Source organism: Lithobates pipiens, unplaced genomic scaffold, assembly GCF_037356315.1.
Source record: "Lithobates pipiens isolate NorthernLeopardFrog02 unplaced genomic scaffold, aLitPip1_a1.2 Scaffold_23, whole genome shotgun sequence".
NCBI lineage: Eukaryota > Metazoa > Chordata > Amphibia > Anura > Ranidae > Lithobates > Lithobates pipiens.
In genome coordinates this window covers 170,127,870-170,150,283 of record NW_027507785.1, presented here as the reverse complement: position 1 = coordinate 170,150,283, position 22,414 = coordinate 170,127,870, and the positions used below count along the sequence as shown (strand labels likewise).

The 22,414-nt window shown below is 41.3% G+C and overlaps 1 protein-coding gene across 1 annotated transcript in view; it reads left to right on the top strand.

Moving 5' to 3' along the window:
- Positions 1–1,613: 1,613 nt before the first annotated feature.
- Positions 1,614–22,414, top strand: part of NTMT2 (N-terminal Xaa-Pro-Lys N-methyltransferase 2) — a 110,611-nt gene continuing 89,810 nt past the window's right edge. Inside the window, exon 1 of the mRNA XM_077452598.1 lies at positions 1,614–1,915. Within this exon, the coding sequence (XP_077308724.1) occupies positions 1,762–1,915 (154 nt within the window). The 5' untranslated portion in view covers positions 1,614–1,761. The remainder of the gene's footprint in view (positions 1,916–22,414) is intronic.

Here is a 22,414-nt window from a genome sequence, read left to right as displayed (position 1 = left end):
TGGTGAGCTGATTCGGTGGTTCAATGGGCCACTTGACTGGACTTGCCCCCCAGGCCTAAGGCTGCCAGCCCTCCCCTGCAGGTAATGCAGGTAATGAGATACACACCAATAAAAATAACAAATGTGTTTTATGCTGTATGAGAAAAAAAATGAACTTTAGCTTTAAAAGGATAAGTATAGCCAAAGCTTGTTTGGCTGTACGTCTCTGGAACACGGGAGTGCAGTTCGTTCTGCACTCCTCTAACCTGATATCAGCAGACAGCGGTCTGAAGCCTGCTATCGGCTGACGTCACAGAGCCGGTCTGGCACCAGGACTGGCACCTGGCTCAGCCTCTCAGTAAAACCACTGGGAACCTGAGCCAATCACTCCTGCCCCCTCTACAGCATGGTGGGGGGGGGGGCAGAGAAGAGGGCGGTGACTGACAGTCACCAGCTCTCTGCTTATGGAGCACTGAGAATTGAGTGATCTGTGGTGTTTGATCGCTCAGTTCTCAGTTTTAGAGGCAGCGGGAGACAGATACAGCATCGGATGCTGTAATGCTGCATCTACCCAGGTCAGTATGATTTCTAAAAAACAAACAAACAACCAAATGTCTCTTTTAAAGTGACGCTGTTAGGGGGACAACAAAATGACAAAAGAACTAACTAGTGCCAGTGAAAATTAGCTTTGCCCATACCTGTTCATTAGCCTGTTTGTTAAAACTTAGCTCAGTAGCAATTCTCCTAACACCAATCCAATTTTGCTCCACAGACTAGCCAAATAGCGGGATCTCCTGATGGCTCATGTTCTTCCTCCTTAAGACCCCCGTTCACTGCAGGACAGAATAGTGATGTAGGGGTCAGCAGGAGGAACAACAGCTGCTCTGTACAGGTGTGGAATTAGATCATTGCTGGAACCTCTGCTATAACATGAAATTATAATTAACTGTCCAGAGAACAGTTATGTATAAACCTGTTTATTTCAAAAGTTATTTCTTTTGTAATGCTGTTAACCCCCTAACAGAGCTATTCCCAACTAGGGTTCCTTCAGAGGTTGCTAGGGGTTCCTTGAGCTGCAATTGACTGACCTCCCATTTGATGTGCCTGCATAGTTTCGGGGCCAATGTCACTTGGTAGAGCCAGCTGCATGACATTAATGATTCATTTTAGCTGTCTGTAAGGGCGATTTTCTGATCAACACTGGCTGCAAATGTAAAGGCATTTTTCCCACTCCAATGAATTGGCTTAAGCAGGAGTTCCCTGAGAGCTGGAAAAAACGTTATGGGTTCCTCTGGCATAAAAGGATGAGAAAGGCTGCCCTAATGTGTTAAAGCTTACATAGGAATATATTGATTGGGTTTAGATCAACTTTGATTTCTCAAAATACACATTACTAAAGTTAGATGCTTTGGAATTTTCTTTTAGAATTTAACCAGTTAATAGATTTAACCAGAATATTCTAGTTGTTTATAAACTAGATAAAGACATACACGTGTATAAGAATCCAAACAGTGGGACTCTGAAATGCATCGTCCAGAAATAGCCTTGCCGTTTTTGAATATGGATGAAAGTGTCAATTTACACTTACACAGCAGCAAATGTCATTCTGAATTTTACTATCTGTTCCAACAAGCAGCTGCTCTACACTCACGGAGCATTCATAGCCAATACCCCAAGCTTACGCTTTCCTGTTCATGGTGTAAAGTGACAAGTGCTAAAGCTGTTAAATACAGCAGCCTAGTCATCCATGGATTATGGTTTATCTTTTCTATAGTCACAAAGATGGAGCACCTGGGAGCACACCTTGCATTTAAGTCACGTTGGCACAAGACAGATGAAGAACTCTGCAGGCACAGCATGTCCTTTGTTCTTCACAAGGCCATAAGAAATGATTTCTTTGCGAGCTATCTCTATTTGTTAGAAAAATATCCACTGGGTAAGTGCAACTTTGTGTGATTTTAGCTGGGAATGTTGTAAAGCGTTTTGGATGCATTGTATACATTTAATCAAAAGAATGATGTAATATTTCAACAAGCATTGTATATCAATAATTATGACATATGCTCACATAAAATATACAACGAAACATGTTATTAAACATGCTCAAATTAAGATTTACAGCGCAAAAGAAACCGGACATAATTAGGTTATAATGGTCAAATATGGGCACAGTTGTGAAAATGATTGCCAATTAATTGCTATAGGTATTGTGCATACTGGTCTTTACACACATAAGGTGTATCTGTTTAGTGATACACTATGGGTTAAGATTTAATATAGAAATCTCCTATCTTTGATCATTTTGAGCTAACAAAATCAATCTGAAATGCTTGTAGAAATTATAAATTTACTAAATATTATGGACCAGTGTCCAAGGCAGCCCATGCATTGATCTTTTTTTTTTCATTCAACCAGTGGGTTGAATGAAAAAATGATTTAATTCCTCCATCCACACATTGGGGGTGAATGAGGGAATCACTCTCGCTGTGGCACTGTATTGTAACAGCAAGAGGCCTTCCCCCACCATCAGAACACAATGATTGGTGCTGCTGGCTATAGCTGGTGGCACTGATCGTTTGAGAAAAACCCAACAGGTAGATCGACTTATGTACAACCAGCCCGCCCTTACATGGATCGAAATTAGACTGGTTCCTGCTAAACTGGCTGAATTTCAATCCATGTTTGGCCTGTTTAAGAGATTAGTAGTTGGCTAATCTATTCTTTATCTAATGTGGTCTAACACTTCATATATGCCAAATTATGACTTACTAAACTGGAGACGCAATCATAACCAGGCCTCAGTTATTATATTTGTTCTAGATATACCTAATTGTTGTAGGCATGTACCTCATAAGTGGCATCAATGTATGCAATAAATGATCCATATAGCAAATTGTTAAAGTATATAAAAATCCTTACTTTGTAAAGCAACCCATTCAGTTTAAAATAGAAATGAAAAGAAAAACATTGTGTATACAGTGGGAAAAATAGCTATTTGATTCCCTGCAGATTTTGTAAGTTTGTCCACTTACAAAGAAATGAGGGGTCTATAATTTTTACCATAAGTGTATTTTAAATGATAGAGACAGCATATCAACCAAAAATCCATTTAAAAAAAACATATGATACAAATGTTATACATTGAGTTGCAGTTCAGTGAGTAAAATAAGTATTTGGTCCCCAAGCAAAGCATGACTTAGTACTTGCTGGAGAAATCCTTGTTGGCAAGCACAGTGACCAGGTTTGCACACATCTCAGGAGGGATTTTGGTACACTCTTTTTTACAGATCTTCTCTAAATCCTTAAGGTTTCTTGGCTGTTTGGCAACTCGAAGTTTCAGCTCCTTCCATAAATTTTCTAAAGGATTAAGGTCTGAAGACTGGCTAGGCCACTCCATGACCTTAATGTGCTTCTTTTTTAGCCAGTCCTTTGTTGCCTTGGTGGTATGTTTTGGGTCATTGTCATGCTGAAAGACCCATTCACGACCCATCTTCAGCGTTCTGGCTGAGGGAAGAAAGTTCTCATTCAAGACTTTACAATACATGGGCCCATCCATTGGCCCATTGCACATTCCGACAACCAAATCCATCGGATTTTTTCCGAAACTGTTGAATACACACAGTCAGACGAAGTTGTCAGAAAATCTGATCGTACTTAACGTGATGGCGTTATTTCGTTAGGACGGGACTACGTTCAGGCTAGTAGCCAATAGCTTTGGTCTAGGAATTTGATCTGAGCATGCGTGGCACTTTGTCCCATCAGAATTCTCTACACATGAAAAGTCTGATCGGATCATGTTGTCAGAAAACTTTATAGCCCAGCTGGAAAACTTGGTCCGTCGGATACTTCGACGAAAACAGTCCGATGGAGCCCACACACTGTCAGATTATCTGACAACACAGTCCTATTGGACATTGTCCATCGGAATGTCCGACCGTGTGTACAAGGACTAAGGCTCCCTCGCTCGAAAAAAAAAAAAAGCAGTGGGACTATTGTGGAGGACTGGAGGGTGGATGTTATCTATGTAGCTGGTACCTGCATTGCCAATGTTTTTCCACAATCCAGTATCCATTATTTGTCCAGATACTATCAACATGCCATAATACTGACTACAGGTAATTTGACTGCAGACTATATACTGTCTACAGTGGCTCTTACAAAGCCACATCACCGGAGAAGGGGGAGAGAACAGGTGCCTAGTGGTAGACTATATGGCCTTGGGTGCCGCCCCCCATTCATGCGTCCGGCCTCCTAATCTACATGCATGGATTCCAAAGGGGTTTTTTTTTTTTTTTGAAGCATGCGATTAGAGCCAGAGGCTCTAACAGGCTTCAAAAAAAGGGTGGGCTTGAACACTGCGCTCCGCTCAGGATCACAATCAGGAAGCGGGATGCCTAGGAGGAGGGAGGAGATGCATGGCGGAAGCCACCATGACATAGAGGAGGAGATGCCTGCCCAGAACCTAGATGGGGTAAGTGTGGGGCAAGATGACTGACCGCGAGGCCCTTTGGCGCTGGAATGCCACCCACCAGCCGCCACTGCTATATGGGGGCTACTAGAGTACTAGAGGAAGAATGTCTCTTTAGGCTATTATAGATTTTAATTAATAGCTAGAGCTAAATCTAGCTGTGGGTAGGGGTACCCCTGTACTGGCTGGCATCACATACAAATGGCACAGGTTGCACATGACCAAGGCTGGCTATGGCTGAACTATCATGAAAACTTTTGTACTCTGATTACTTCACAAGTTTAATACACATAAAGATTGTATCCACCACTTTAATTTCTTTTTATTTAACATTACTCTTTTACAGTTTTCTCCACATTTCATGCAGACCAAACTGCGACAGGGATCGGGACAAACTATACTAAGTGACATGGGTTGGGATAAATTGTAACCTTGCCAGGAAAGTTTAATGCAGGACTAGACAGACAGCAATGCTTATTATAGATTTGCAGGCCATATACTATACCAAATCAAATTCTAATTGCGCTACCAAAATAAAAAAGAAAGAAAATAGCAGCCAGCATCAACAATGATACAATTGCGTAAAAAATGTGGAAACAAAAAAATGCAGCGCTAAAATAGTCAATCACCAAACAGTGAATATATGAGTGAAAAACAACAAATCAGTGGCTTAGTTAGCACTAAGCCCAAAAATATGATAATATGAACGCTGTTAGTAAACTCATAAAAAGTTTCCTTTTACATAAAAAACTGGTGATAAGTGAAAACAAAAAAAGCAAAAAAACACACACAAAAAACCAAAACACCATAAAAATAAAATAGATGGATGACTTGAAGTCAGGCACAGAACAAAGGAGGAACAATAGTCCCTTTAACCATATAAAGTCCTTTCACAGTGGAGAGTGGCCGGAACTAGTAATGATACAGAACGTCCCAATATCTCCACAAATGAAATAATGAGGGCAATCCAATCACCAACTCTTGGGGTGTCTTCTTACAAATAACACAGCTCACTATGCATACACAGAAAAGGTAATGGGTACGCTTACCTGAAGGTGTGAACCCACACACCTTAGTGGTGAGTCATTCAGGCATCAAATAATGGTTATCTGTAGTCCTCCCATAGGGATGGCGTGGATTCCAGCTGTGCCAAACGATCCTCCGTGATCTCTCCAATCAGGATGTCGAATATGGAATGCCACGAAATTGGACTCCCCAAAAGTACGACATAAATTCACACCCCAAATAGGTGCATAAAAATAAAAGAGAGGAAAAAAATGGAAAAAAAACAGAAGGCCTCCTCATAGAGCAGATTAATCCAATAAAAATGGTAATTTACTAAGATAAAAAAAATCTATAAAAATTGGATACATGCATGTACAAGCCATCAGTGAAGAGGGGTACACAGCAACAAAAACTATCAATAAAAAAGCGTGGAAAATCTCGCCTGCAGGCTATGTACCCGACATGTTTCCAAATAACCTACTTCAACTGGGGCATGCCCAAGGATGGCAGGATCTAGCACCAGCAAACATCACAACCAACTACATTAATCCATAAGGGACAGCCTGCACCCTCCCTAGGCTGGGCTAGGCAGCTGTGCACCCCTAGGCAGCAGTGCGCCCTAGGCGGCTGCCTAGTTTGCCTAGCAGGAGCGCCGGCCGTGCTAACAGGGACTGTTGCACTTTATCAGGTCTATAATACAGGCTGTTTGTTTAAATTTACCATTAGCGCTGCAATGTTTTTTATTTTCATTTGAAGTTTGTATATTTCTTCTATTGCCAGCAGCTGTCCCTTTGTCTAGCACTGATCTTTTATTTCTATATACTAAACTGCAAGTACACTCCCAAGCCCTGTATGGTTACATTATAGCAGCAGGCAGTTGGTTTCTTAGCAATACACTAATATTTTCAAGGTAAATGTACCCAGTCATATGTTTTTGTATTTTAGATAGGGTGGGGTTAGTACCTCTGTAAGTTTTTTTTTGCTTTCTATTACCCAATTTGGGAGATTTTTTCTTTCTATCTCTTTAACACCTGGCAATCAATGAAGTACACAGACGTCACCAGGATGAGAAGACCATTATAAAACTGATGGAGTTGATGTTTCCCCACAGTAACATTTAAAAAAAAATAGTTTTTACATTTTTGTCTCGTCTGAGAGATTACCCATTGTTTTCTGTCGCAGTGACCTCGTCCCACGGATACAGGAAATGAGAAGAAATATTTCCCAAGTGTAGACATAAAAAGCTATAAGAAAGAAAGCATCATAAACAAACTGTAAAGAGTTAACATTTGATTTTATTTAGAAATTTACACTATTATAAGCCAAACCTTTAGTAGTTAGAATGGATCAAAAGAAAAAGTAGGCGCATAATCCTATCTGACTGACCCCATGAACATATATTATATTATAATTGAGTCCATAAAAGTCTCTGGCTATAGTCCATAACACTTGTAGCAGCTGTCCCCAGAGCGCAAGCAGTCTCTGTAATTAAACAAACAGGGGAGAGGGGGAAGCACCTACTAAGTGTGGCATAAGGACTGTTTAGTAAAAACACAAAATTGGATACTCACTTAGTTAAAAATGTCAACAAGCTCATCAATATAGAAGAAGATGTGTCCATCCACCCGTGTACCAGCTGGCTCTGTGTATCCGGATAAATGATGGAAATATTGCGCTTCAAACTTCCGCCTTTCCGAGAACCATGTTGGAATGCATACTGGCGGAAGTAACGTCACAACAGTGGGTTGTAATTGGCTATGTGTTTCGGAGGAAACGCACTCCTTTTTTAAACCAGTGTGTATGTTGGGAAAAGTGCACCTTTTTAACATTGTGACTTGCCAATTTTGTGTTTTCAATAAGCAGTCCTTATGCTACACTTAGGCTCTTCCCTCTCTCTCCTGTTAGTTAGAACAGATCTCCTTCTTTGGGGGCTATGAGTTGGAAATTAAAAATTACCATCAGTATTCAAATATCAGCTGGTGTGCAGGACAGTATTCAGTATTGTATATAAGTGAAACCAACATTGTTTGTCGTGCTAGGCACTTCCAGGTATGGGCAGGGACATTAATATAGGAAAGTCAACATTTAGCCATATACAATAGTAAAATTGTTGAAAATGTTAACAGCATTCAACCAATATATGGTATGGGTAGGGTGTGGGGGGTATAATAGGGGGATGATGTTCCTGGTTTTGAAAATTAAAATTAGCGTTGAGATTTGTTAATGTAGATAGTTCAAAAGGTAAAAGTCCATGAGTCCTGGGTAGTAACCTCAGGAATATGTGACGATCTGGAGATTTAACACTGGAAAGGCAGCATGCTGAAGAGCAGTAGCGACTCTGGTAGTGAAAACATAAGAACAAAAGAGCAGCGCCAATCTAATTGTAGTAGTTAAAAAGACAAGGTTTAGTCACAATAAGTTGCACTCACTAGACAGTAGTGGTTTGTTGCCTGAAGGAACACGCATGCTCCGAACGTGTGCATCATCCTGTAGCCACCCATCAGTTACCATCTGACACCAGTGACATCCTGCTGATGATTTCCTCCTGCACCTTCCACATCCAGCCCGGGACACCGGAAGCCGCCAAGTTTGATGAGACTGTGCTGCACTGAAGCCGCCCAGGACTCCTGAGATACTTTTGGTTGCTGATATTGATGTGCCCACAAACCACTACTGTCTAGTGGGTGCAACATTTTGTGATTAAACCTTGTCTTTTTAACTACTACACTTAGATTGGCACTGCTCTTTTGTTCTTATGCAGTATTGTATATAACAGGATAAAACAAAAAGTTAATGAGTTATAAACAGAAAGAGAGCTTTGGAAAAAGGTCTACTAAAAAAATTCTATAAACCATATAAATAGAGAATGGACAAATTAACAGATACGTAATAAAAGTAAACAATATGTGAATACAAAGACCCAATATATACTGTTTACATCTACATGGTCTATATATGCTCTTTTCTGGATTAGTAATAAAAATGTTTACTCTGATTTTATCTTAGTTAAATTGTTTTTTTTTTAAACTGGGTTATGGAACTTATTTTTGGTAGACGTTTTTATAAAGGTATTATGCTTTTATTAGTTATAGTCATTATGTTTTTTTATCTAATCGTTACCAAGTGCTGAACACCATCCTGCATAACAGCTAACACTAGAACAATGGTGGCAGCATTTCACTTTTATGTGAAATGAGGGTAAGGGGGCTTTGAATCCCTGAAATACATTGTCTTTCTCTGGCACAAAATTCTAATCGATATCAGTTCTACCTGTTGATACCCAGGATCGTGTTCATAAAGCAGTGAATGGTGCTTATTAACTACTTAAATACCAGGCACATTCGCCCCTTCCTGCCCAGGACAATTTTCAGCTTTCAGCACTGTCGCACTTTGAATGACAATTGTGCGGTCATCTACCACTGTACTCAAACTACATTTTTATAATTTTCTTTCCACAAATAGAGCTTTCTTTTGGAGGTATTTGATCACCTCTGGGGCTTTCATTTTTGCTAAACAAACTAAAAAAGGCTGACATTTTTGAAAGAAATTTTTTTTTTTTTTTAGTTAGTCATAAAATTTTGTTTTCTCCTTCAACGGGCACTGAAGAGGTGGCACTAATGGACACTGATGAGGAGGCACAGATATGTAGAATTGATGGGCACTGACAGGTGGCACTGATGGGCACTGACAGGTGGCACTGATGGGCAGCACTGATGAGGTACTGACGTGTTACTGCTGGGCACTGATTGGCACTGTGGTGGGCACAGAGATTTTTTGAGGGGGTACTGACTGGCAGCTGTTGGGCACATCTGATGGGGGCTGTGCTGTTAACTAATTTTCTGATTATCAGCACAGACGCCCACCTGACATGGAGAGCCGCCAATCATCTCTCCCTGTTAGCGCTAACCGAGGAATGCCGTTTACCCGTACTTCCTGGTTCACGCGATGATCAGGTGTGATTGGTCACAGCTGATCATGTGGTAAGAAGCCTCTGTCAGAGGCTCCTTACCACAATCGGAGATGCGGAGTGTCAGACCATGAGCGCAGGTCTTATCTTATCCTGCTGGACGTCATATGACTATAGGCTATATCTGCTATAGGCTGGGTGGGAAGTGGTTAAAGCATGAGAGAAAGTGACTCCGCCTCCAAAGACAGGAAACACAACTGGAAGGACTTTAAAAGGGTAGTCTCAGGCCTAGTCCCTCAGTGTCTTGTCTGAAAACCCCATAGGGAAAATACTACAAGACAAAACATTTTATACAAACACAGAAACAAATTTAGGGAGGCAATCCCTGTTGTTCTGGATAACTCCAGAAACAGAGTTACCAGTAAGTCTAACTCTGGTTTTCCTAATTCGTCTGTCCAAGGCAGCACAGGAGAGTCTAGACGAATACTTACCAGATTAGGAAGGGACCACTGCTTGATGGACCTTTCTCCTAAAAGAGTTGAGAGTTGAGAGAAGGTCTAGATAATTTCTGAAACATGTATAGTAGCTTGATCATGATGCGGCACAGCATATCTGCTCTGGTGTAGCTCGTGTTAGCCCTGGCAGATAAGGCTCTGGTAGAATGTGTCATAGGAGAAATTAACACTTTTTGTCTAAGGCCTTACGAGACTCAACGATAGACTGCTTAACCCAGCAGGCAATAGTCTTTTTTTCATCTTGGATAGAGTCAGAGGGTTATAAACCCTGTCAGCTTTCTTTTTTTTTTTTTTTGCCTGTGTCCCATTTGGCAGATTTGGCTTCACTTCCTTGCCCATAGCCAAAGCAGGAAGTAAGAGGAAATCCCTACAAATTAAGGGAATCCATTGGAACCCACTAAGTCCCCAGAACTAGTGTCCCCATTGGAACATTTCCCTTAAATTACTATTCTGGGGACAACCCAACTTTTGGGCTTTTCTTTTACTTTCAGTTTTGATAACAGTAAACAGGACAAATAGAGAGTGTGAATCTTCCTAACAAGGGCAGAGGTAGCAATAAAAAACTGTTTTCTAATAGAACAGATGTTCTAACCCCTCTCCAGTTTATCCAAACTTTAAAGAAGTTTGGCCTTTAGTTATATTTTAGAAGTTTTTAGTTTGCTATAGCCGAGACAATACCAATAGCATTGCCAAAGAAAATGGTAGAGACAGTAGAAATAAATGCCACAAATCACTCACAACAGCTAGAAGTAAAATATAGTCATTGATTTCACATGGAGATAACACATTGAGATAAAGAAATTACATTTAGAGGTTACTTATGCCAAGACAAACCTGTAAAACTGTAATAAGTATGCATAACAAGATCATATTGAATTACATATTTAGCAGAACTCCCAATGCTGACTTCTCAACTGGTGGTGATAATATAAGCCTCCCCTTTTACAAAGAATGTTTGTAATTTTAATGCCAAGCACATTTGGCTGCATATATTAACGCTGTATCAATCAACCAAAGGAAATGCCTCAAAGTCCAGTGCTAGGGGATGTGTAGAATGGACTTGCAGCATATTGCCCCAAGATAGTCAATAATGGTGACTGTGCCATAGTTCCTATGTAAACGTTAAAAGGTTTATTTTGATAAAATACAGTCAATGTTCTATGATAGAAAGAAGTTTGCTGCAGTGGACGAAGGTATCTTGGCTCGAGGGCCAAGAGCTGCATTGAGATTCACCACATCACATCCAGCACATCGCTTTTCCACACCGGCTACTCGCTGTCTGGTGAATGGCTATTAGTGGGCATGCCTGCATCACTACCCCTCCACCCATACCAACGGGATCGGGTCCTTCCTGATGCCCGGGCAGAGACTTACCTTCGCCCACTGCAGCACTGGACCTGGAACATAGGAGACAGTAAGTTTTGCAGATGGGAGACCTGGGTTTTTGTGCGCATTCAGCTTAATGCATACTGGTTGTCAGTTCTAAACTTCTTTCTATCATGGAAATTTAATTATTGCACATGTTGCTACATTACTGTAGTCTATTACCATATCCAAAATCCAAGTGTACATCTGAGCCAAAACCATTTTTTTGTTTGTTTTTATATTGGTGTAGGGAGAGTATTTTTTACTGCTTTGTCATTGACTTGAGTTGAGTTGGTTAAGACACATTACCTCTTTAAAGTGATTGTAAACCTTCACCTTGTAAAACAACCCATTAAATTTTAACCCCACACTATTGCACCACGGTTGCAGGGTGCTTGCAGAGCAGTGCTATTCACCTGAATGGGTTCAATGGGGTATAATTTCTACCATGGCTGAGAAGCATAGCATTGCGGCCGTGGCATTTAGTGAAAATATAATTTGATATTTTCGGAGGGGTATCTGTCAGGTAGGCTGTACAGGGCCTTGTGATTTCTAACAGCAGCCCTGGTTAGATTATTTAGTTGACAGGACAAATAGCAGATCAGTTAGTTAAGGGTATATTTATAAAGGTCTTGACACAAGGTTCACATAACTTTCTCCAGGATTCAAACATTTTTTTCCAGTTGAATCAGGAAAATGTATGAATCTTGGATGAAAGCTGAGTTAACCTTGAGTGAAAAAATGTAAACAGATCCTTAGACTTTCCAGTGAACCGAACAATTAGCAGATCATTTGCTGAGTGTTCCCAGCTTAAAAAAAAATTATATACCGTACCTTTTTACATAAATGGCTTTGCTTGCAACAGGAGATTCTACATTTCAGACCTGTTCTCTCTGATAAAACTGTCCTGTCCTACCGCTGACTAATTTTTACACAGCTAAGTCATAACCTCTTTGATTTGATGCTCTTAAGTCTTGAAAACAACTGCAGGTGCCCTGGGTCTCCTCATTTCAGACTGTTCTTGCTAACTTACACTATCCATCTGCTGGCCAATTTTACACAGCTCTAACATTTGTGTGTGCAACTGGGTGTTAGTCCCCATTCATATATATTTGGGAGTGGGAGCAACTAAAGAGTGATTTTGGATTGAGAAATTGGTCCATTAGCAGACAACCATTTAGTATGAGAATGGTTAATTCATGCTCACTGGGATAGCAAAAGGAAAAAGCATTCAGAAAAGGGACAATTGTACCTGACTGACACTGAAGTCTGAGCATGAGTAATAGAGAAATTGCACTTTAGCTTTCTGTAAGTTCTTTGGACTTACAGAAAAAACATATCTGCTTATATATTCCGTAATTGTGTGTGGAGTGAACTATTCATTGTTAATGTTGTCTGCTATGTGAAAGGGCTGGAATAGACAGTGACCCTCTGGGGGAAAGTTATAGCGTTGAGGATTCCACTTCTGGCCTGATCTATAAGAAAAGTGAGTCACTGTATTTTGAACACCAAAGGAACAACTAATGCCGGCCATACACGGTTCGAATTTCGAAAGAATTTTCTTTCGAAAATCGTATCTAAGAATTTTCGTATGAATTTCGCACCATTAGTGGGCTGCAGCAACAGCCGATTTTCGTGCAGAAATAAAATTTGAGGAATCGGACATGTTGGAAATTTTTAGAAAAACGAACGATTTTCTAATCAATGATGGGAGAATCGTGCGAGAAACGTAAGAAAATGTACGGAGATAAAAGAAAATGTACGGAGATAAAAGAAAATGTACGGAGAGAAAAGAAGATTCCCAGCCAAGAAAATTCTTTTCTGTAGCAACATGAGGTGAAATTGAAGGCTTGGTCGGCCGAATTTCGAAAATCAATGGTGGCATCATCGGATCACAAAAAAAACGAATTTTCTGATTTTGAAAAGAAAATTCGTTCGAAATTCGACCGTGTATGGCCTGCATTAGTCTCTGTAAGTGTACAGGGAAACTGCTTAAAAAACATCCTATGTATTATGTGGTTTGTTCAGAGAAAAGGTACTTTTATCCCCCAGAACTGGGGGAGTATATAGCTATTATATGTGAGTATCACAGATCACATAGTTAAGTCAGGTATGGGACAAAATTGGAAATGATATGTGGTAGGGGGTGCTGGTATAAGTGCTATGCAAAAGAGCTAAAATTCATAATATGCAATCTGTGATTAGACAATCGTAATAACGTGCATAGTGCTATAGTAAACAATTGATAACTTTGGCGATAAATTCAGAAATCTAATAATCAATCAAAAATAAAGTTCAGGTTCTTATTGTTGTGATTCGTATCCATACACTGTCACCAAGGCAGATCTTTGTGAATATCACCAGATAAGTGTGAGTAAAATGCTTACTCCCCAAATGGACAATGACCTCTTTAGCTAAAAAGGTCGCAACAGGCCGCTTGGATAAATCAGTGGGCTAGCTGGTAACCAATGGAGATGTGGCTGAAATCCTTTTTCAATAAGATCCTCTTCTCCCCCACAGGTAAACCATTGAAATGAACAAAAGACGGATAATAGAGTGTAATACAGTACAGTTTATTTTATAGAATTTGATAAAGTACAAATTGGCTGCTTACATTTTAAAGGTGCCTTTTTCTGGCACCTAGGATATCAGCATGTAAACACCATGTGTATGTGCGTAGCCTCCCAGCCTCTGCTCAGTTACTAGCGTGCGTTCCACCGCAATGGTGTTGGTAAACCAGGTGTGGATGCACCTCGACGTACGTTTCATTTTACAACATCGTCAGGAAGCGTCCCGGTCACTAGGCAGATTAGGTTAAATACCTCCAAAGCGTGACGTGATTGGTGGAGCATGTCAGTCTCCGCCCCCCCCCCTCGTCTCTCAATGGAAATCCTTGTGTTCCCCATGTAAGTGACTACGATCCTACATCCAGTGAAATCGGATGTGTGAACGGCACATTATGCTAAACTAAAAACACAAAATAATCTATGCAAATAATAACAATAATAATAACATAACCAAAATTATGTGGAGCTAACATGTAACTAATTATTATAAAATCCATATAATCCCTTACTATACCCTATATTTTTATAGATCAAAGACTGTCCGAGACATTTTTATCATTAGTTAAAAAATAATTTAGATCTAAGTCTATGTTCTTGCCTGTGGGCTGCAATGTATTTAATTTAAACAGCCATTTGATTTCATTCTGTGATACAGCTCTTTTTAACCACCCCTCAGTCCCAGACCAATTTTCAGCTTTCAGCGCTGATGCACTTTGAATGACAATTGCGCGGGCATACAACACTGTACCCAAATGAAATTTTTATCATTTTTTTCCCACAAATAGAGCTTTCTTTTGGTGGTATTTAGTTACAGCTCGGAGTTTTATTTTTTGCTAAACAAACAAAAAAACATGCAAAAAAAAAAAAAATCATGTTTTAATAGTTTGTTATAAAATTTTGCAAACGGGTCATTTTTCTCCTTCATTGAAGTGCGCTGATTAGGCGGCACTGATAGGCTGCATTGGTGGGCACTGATGGGCTGCATTGGTGGGCACTAATGGGCTGCATTGGTGGGCACTGATAGGCTGCATTGGTGGGCACTGATAGGCTGCACTGGTGGGCACTGATAGGCATAGTTAAGGCGGCACTAATAGGCACAGATAAGGCGGCACCGATGGGCAAAGATGGGCACAGATAAGATGGCACGGATGGGTGGCACGGATGGGTGGCACGGATGGGCACTGATAGGTACCACTGATAGATGGGACTGATGGGCACTGATAGGTGGCACTGATAAGTGGCACTGCTGGGCACTGATGGGCGGCACTGCTGGGCACTGATGGGCGGCACTGGGGTGCAGCACCTTTGAGGCAGATTGTGGGCACTGTGGGTGGCACTGTGGGTGGCACTGCTGGGTGGCACTGTGGGCACTGCTGGGTGGCACTATGGGCACTGCTGGGTGGCACTGACAGGGGGCACTTACTTTTAATTAGGGTGGCACTGCAGGGGGCAGGTGGGCACTGGCAGGGGGCAGGTGGGCGCTTGCATTGCTGGCCATGATCGGGACTGATGTCCCGATCACGGCCGCCGGTGATCGGCTTTTTTTATTTTTCTCCTCGCGCTGACAGGAATACTAGCCAATTACCGGCTCCCTTATATCACATGATCAGCTGTCATTGGCTGACAGCTGATCACGTGATAAGGGGTCGGGATCGACCCCTTGCACGGATCGGTGATCAGGTGAGTCTCATGGACTCGCCGATCACAGAGCGCGCCGCGCGCGCCCCCAGGGGGCGCGCAGGCCGCTCGTACACGGGACTACGTCTATTGACGTCATCCCGGAAAAGGAGATCCGCGCTGTAGCCGTCATTTGGCTATAGCGCGGATCTCAAGTGGTTAAATGAGTCCCTCTCCAGTGTTTAATGTTATCTATTCCATTGAATGTAAGTACTGTTGGGTCCCCATTATGAAACTGCCTGAAGTGTTTTGACACACTATGTTTTATGAACCCATTTTTTATGTTAATTTTTTTATGTTAATTATGTATTTCATTGTATTTCATTGATTCTAGTGCACAATTTATGTGTGGTTCTTCCCACATATTGTTTTGGATACTAGCTTTCTAATACATAGGTGACATTATCAGAGTCACAGGTTAACAGTTTTATTTTACATTTTGGTTTTGTGTCAACTGATTGAAAGCTATCAATTTTTCTTTTAAATCTTTTGGAGGTTTTGCTTGCTTTGCACCTAGTGCATTAGTGAAAACCTTCCCTATCCAGGAAGGTGGTGGTTCTTTTTGGGGGATCCGGAATGTTGGGTGCAATTCTATTTCTGAGCCCTGGGGCCCCTTTTGTAAATAAAATGGGGTTTGGTTGGCAATATTTTTTTTTTTTAGGTCTCTGTCTTTCATAAGGATGGGCCAATGTTTTTGAAATATTTTTTCCATGTCTCTGTATTACAGATTAAAACCAATGATAAACTCTACATCTCCGTTTGTATGGTGTTTTTTTGTTGTTAGTCAGGAGGCTATCCGTTCATAGTGAGGACTTTTTTCGGACATTTTTCTAATACCCTGGGTGAATAAACTTTTTCTACTAACCTATTGGTAAGGGTAGCTGATTGAGTGTTATAATCTTCTATACTGTTACAATTTCTCCTAATTCGCATATATTGGATTTGGGGATGGCTGTAAACCATTTTGGATTATGACAACTTTGTATGGGCATGTATCCATTTCTATCAGTATCCTTGAAAAATGTGTTTCTGATGATGTTATTTGATGTGTTGGTTAGTACTACATCCAGATAACTGATGGTCTCTTTACTCCAAAGAGCAGAGAATTTTAGACCATAACTGTTGACATTCATAGACCCTTACAAATGATTTTAGACCGGTTTGGGAAGGAAAAAAAATAAAAAATAAATAGTACTGTGACCCTGTTGAAAGTTAACTGAATATTCATGAGTCAGTATTAAGGGTGCCCTCTGTAAAACATTAGCACGTTTTGGGGGTTATGCCCCAGCAGGGTAAAATGGCCAAAAGGCACAATGTTTAAGAAGAGGGAACAAGGAATATTGTATATTGTGGCGTTTTACGGAATAGCGGCATCATGTACTCACATGCGGTTGTGGATGGCAAGAAACTCCACTTCCCATCAGTTTCAGGGAGGGATATCAGGGAATTAAGCCTGCTGTTCAGCACTGTACATCTCTTGAAGTCTCTCGACGTTCTAGCCAGGTAAGTGCCTATTCAGGATCCTCAAAGAAAATGATGCGGTCATCAATCTACACCCGCAGCTTGGCTGGAAATAGCATGGAATACTTTAGGTGTTTGATCCCCAGCCTGCGCTTCACCTCCATGAAGCTCTGTCTGCAATATAGCCACCTTTCCGTTTCAGTGAGGGATGTTTCCCTTCTCTCTAGCCAGGGCTGCATCCCAGTCTTTATAATTTAGGAACTTGGCGATGAATGTACGGGGTGTGGCTCCCAGCAGAGGGGCTCTAGCCGGCATACAATGGGCTCTCTCTACCGCCAAAGATGGCAGAGAACGCTGCCCGGCCGTATGTAGTAATAAGGAGCTGTTCCAAATAGAGCAAACCCTCCTTTTATAGTGAGGATGTTGGCTTATTCAAAAGCCCCCATTATTGGCATTTCCAGTTGTCCAACCAGCGCATCTAGGTCAGCTTGTAAATTACAGGCATATTGCATGTACTACTATTCCTCTGCAAAGCATTGTGTCTTCTGCAATATGTAAACCCTATACTCTACTGTATATAATTTAATAACAGGTAAAACAGTAATGGTCCTAATATGCAACATTTGGCCTTCAAGGTTTGCATTCTGGTTCCCTTTCCTTTTTGCACTGTACTTCTGCCTAGCTAAATATTTGTTAGCGAGGCATGGTTTAAGATTTTTACTTGGGCTACCAGTCGAATGACCTGTTTACCACATAGAATGAGATCTTAGCAAATATGGCTCCATATTTTGACACTGGTTTGCATACTGCCAAACTGCATTTGCTAAACTGCACTGTAATCCTTTCTAATAAAATTACATAGAAAAAGGAAAAGTCCCAAAAGTGTACTTTGGAGTACACCACTAACAACCTTAGACTAATCAGAGTATGAATTATTACCAACTACTCTCTAAATGCAGTGTTTAAAACTAAACTCCATGCTTAAAAAAAATACCCTTCCAGAGGGCACCCCCAATCCCCTTTGCACTGCAAGTGTTTAATGCTCATTAGGTCTAGGGGTAGAGGAATAAGCTGTAATACTTATCTTATTTCACGCTTCCACAGACTTCTGGTGTTCATATTTTCTGTGGGTAGGCCCTCGCTGTCCTCCCATACAATGCAGGACTATTGGTCTTGGTATTGGTAAGTGATATCAAATTGTGAACACCAGCCATAGCATCATAGAGAAGAGGCTTATGGAAATTGGTTGCACAGCATGGGAGAAGTATTTAAAAGAGAAGTATGTTTTTTTATTTTCAAAAATCATACTTACCTAGGTGGATGCAGCATTGGGCTGACGTGGCATCTCTCCCCTGCTGTCTCCAAGACTGAGAACCGAGTGATCAAAGACCACTGATTTGTGATAATTGCTGATTGGTTCTCAAAGCTCTGTGAACAGAGAGCTGGTGACTGCCAGTCACCGGCTCTCTGCTCTGCCCCCCCCATGGTCACTCGAGTTCTGAGCTATGAAGGGGGCGGGAGCAGTTGGCCCAGGCTCTCAGCAGTTCACTGAGAGGCTGAGTTAGGTGCCGGTCCAGGGTTGTGGGTGGATCCGATCATATTGTTGCAATCTTGCCCCAGCCTGGACCAGCACTGTGATGTTAGCTGACAGCGGGCAAAGCATCTCTGTGGACTGATCTGTCAGCCTAGCCCATTGTCTGTTGCTAAACCACTCAACTATTCCAAATCTTATGCTTGGTACACATGTAGAGTTTTGTTTTTTCCCATTTAACCCAGTGGGCTGAATGAAAAACAAAACAAAAAAAATGAGGGTTTACCATACTAACTAAGCAATGTTCGGCACAATCCAGCATGCCGTTCGTCAGAAGACAGTTGTGAGGGAGGTGTACACAAGGACCAAAAGTTCAAAGTTGTCCGGTTCCTGCCGAACCAACCATTGACCCATTTGTACCCAGTCTTAGATTTCTACATCATAAAGACTAATCTTTCTGTAGCATATCATAAGGACTAGCAGGGCCCATGTCACCCCAACACAAATGGCTATAAAACAAACCATTCACTCAAAAAATAAATACTTTGGCCGGGCTACAATCCAGTGAGAATGCACTTTAACCCATTACAAAATCTATTCTCACAGGATTTGAAACTCCAAGAGCTGCCAGGAGGGCAAATGGTTTCTTTACAAAATGCCTTTTTTTTCATTTGTGTTGGGCGGCCGGGTGCTGGAAAAAAGTGGACCTTCCATTTGCTATGGTCAGTTTCTATCCATTTACAGATTTAATTATCTAAGCTTATAGATCTTACACATTAGTTGTCTTTGAAGGTCTGTTGACTTTACAGTTATCCAGAAGACAGTTATTGATACCCTCCACAAGTAGGGCAGGTCACAAAAGTTCATGGCTAAAGAAGCTGGCTGTTCACAGAGTGCTGTATCCAAGCATTAATGGAAAGTTGAGTGGAAAGAAAAAGTGTAGTAGAAAAAGGTGCACAAGCAACAGGGATAATCACAGTCTTGAGAGGATTGTGAAGCAAAGGCATTCAAGAATTTGGGGGAGATTTACAAAAAGTGGACTACGACTGGTGTCAGTGCTTCAAGAGCCACCACACACAGACGCATCCAGGACATGGGCTACAACTGTTGCATTCCTTGTGTCAAGCCACTCTTGAACCAGAGACAATGTCAGAAGCATCTTATGTGGGCTAAGGAGACTGGACTGTTGCTCAGTGGCCCAAAGTCCTATTTTCGGATGACAGTAAATGCATTTGCATTTAATTTGGAAACCAAAGTCCCAGAGTCTGGAGGAAGAGTAGAGAGGCACAGAATCCAAGTTGCATGAGGGCCAGTGTGAAGTTTCCAACCTCAGTGATTATTTGGGGAGATATGTCATCTGCTGGTGTTGGTCCACTGTGTTTTATCAAGTCCAAAGTCAGCATAGCCCTCTACCAGGATATTCTAGGGCACTTCATACTTCCCTTTGCTGATCAGCTTTATGGAAATGCTCATTTCATTTTCCAGCAGGACTTGGCATCTGCCCACACTGCCAAAAGTACCAATACCTGGTTTAATGATCATGGTATCAATGTGCATAATTGGCCAGCAAACTCGCCTGACCTAAACCCCATAGCAAAATGCCAACATTTCTGTATTATTTTTTTTCTTATTGCTCTTGTGTAATATTAACATTTTCTGAGATACTGAATTTTGGGTTTTCACTAGCTGTAAGCCATAATCGTCAAAATTAACTGAAATAAATGCTTGAAATATATCACTCTGTGTGTAATGAATCTATATAATATAGAAGTTTCACTTTTTGAATTGAATTACTAAAATATGTGTGTGTTTGTGTACACATGAACTTTAATGGCATCCCAGTCTTAGTCCATACAGTTCAATATTGAGTTGGCCTACCCTTTGCAGCTATAACGGCATCAACTCTTCTGAGAAGGCTGTCCACAAGGTTTAGGAGTAGGTCTATGGGAATGTTTGACCATTCTTCCAGAAGCGCATTTGTGAGGTCAGGCACTAATGTGGACAATGAGCCCTGGCTCGCAGTCTCTACTCTACTTCATCTCAGTCTAGTTCCTCTGCCCAAAACTCGCTCATCCATGTCTTTATGGACCTCGCTTTGTGCACTGGTCCAAATCATTTGATGTTGGGGGGAAGGGCTGATTATGGTGTGGGGTTATTTTTCAGGGGCTGGGCTTGGCTCCTTTGTTCCAGTGAAGGGAACTCTTAAGATGTCAGCATACCAAGACATTTTGGACAATTTCATGCTCCCACCTTTATGGGAATAGTTTGGGGATGGCCTCTTCCTGTTCCAACATGACTGCGCACCAGTGCACAAACCAAGATCCATAAAGACATAGATGAGCGAGTTTGGGATGGAGGAACTTGACTGTCCTGCTCAGAGTCCAGACCTCAACCGGATAGAACACCTTTGGGATGAATTAGAGTGGTGACTGCGATCCAGACCTTCTCGTCCAACATCAGTGCCTGGCCTCACAAATGCGCTTCTGGAAGAATGGTCAAACTCTCCCATAGGAACACTCCTAAACCTTGTGCACAGCTTTCCCAGAATAGTTGAAGCTGTTATAGCTGCAAAGGGTGGGCCAACTCAATATTGACCCCTATGGACTAAAACTGGGATTCCATTAAATTTCATGTAAGTGTAAAGGCAGGTGTCCAATACTTTTGGTAATATAGTATATATACACTCACACATATATAAACAAATGATAAATACCTTTTTTTTCCCCAGTGAACAGCTGTGTGTGTGTGTGTAGGGAGGCAGTGCGTGTCATCACAAATCTTGGTCATTGGAGGAGAGGACAGGCAGGCTGTTCTTCCAGCACAGCAAAATAAATAAAACTGACCACGCTGTAATGCCCCATGCACACGAACGGACTTTCCGACGACAACACCATGGAATTTTGTTCGAAGATCCAACTTGTTTTGCATACACATGGTCACACAAATGTTGGCCAGCAATTACAAACATGGGAACGTGGTGACGTACCAGACGTACGACGAGCCGAGAAAAAAAGAAGTTCAATAGCCAGTACGGCTCCTTCTGCATGATTCCGAGCATGCGTGAACTTTTGTGCGTTGGACTGTACACACGATCGGAAATTCAGACTACAAAGTTTTGTTGGCGGAAAATTTGAGAACCTGCTAGCCAACATTTGTTGGCGGAAAGTCCAACAACAAATGTTTGATGGAGCATACACACGGTCGGACTTTCAGCCAACAAGCTCAAATCCAACATTTGTTGTCGAAAAATCTGATCGCGTGTACGGGGCATCAATCATCCAGTCATTTGAAGAGTACTTATTTTTTCTCTTTTTTTCTAAATTTCCACATAAATGACTAGAAGTTTAATGAAAAAACTGATTCACTTTACTTGACCTCACTTCACACTTTAGAAAATCAGGTTTAATGGACTTGCCATATAGAGATTACTAATGTCTGTGGATGCTCATGTACTTTTTATAATTTGTTGCTTTCAATGCAGGTTGTCTTAAATTTGACCTAAAGGCTTTTACCTTGCAGTACGACCAACTGCTGCTTCTTTTTCCCATCCATGGCCAAATGAAAGTTCTGCGTGAGGCATAGGTAGTCAATCGGTGCCATACACAGAAACAGTGGTGGCTGGTGCTCAACATTTTTTGGGGGGTGCAAACAAACTGAAAATTTCTGAACAAAAAATAAAAATCAATTGCAGCCTCACTGTGCCATAAATTGCAGCCACTGTGCCCATAAAAAGCAGCCACTGTGCCCATCAAATGCAGCCCCTGTGCCCATCAAACGCAGCCCCTGTGACCATCATATAGTTACTTTGTTACATAGTAGGTGAAATTGAAAAAAGTCACAAGTCCATCAAGTCCAACCTATGTATGGACTTGACAAAAAAAAAAAAAACATTAATTGCAGCCTCAATGTGCTATGAATTGCAGCTACTGTGCCCTTAAA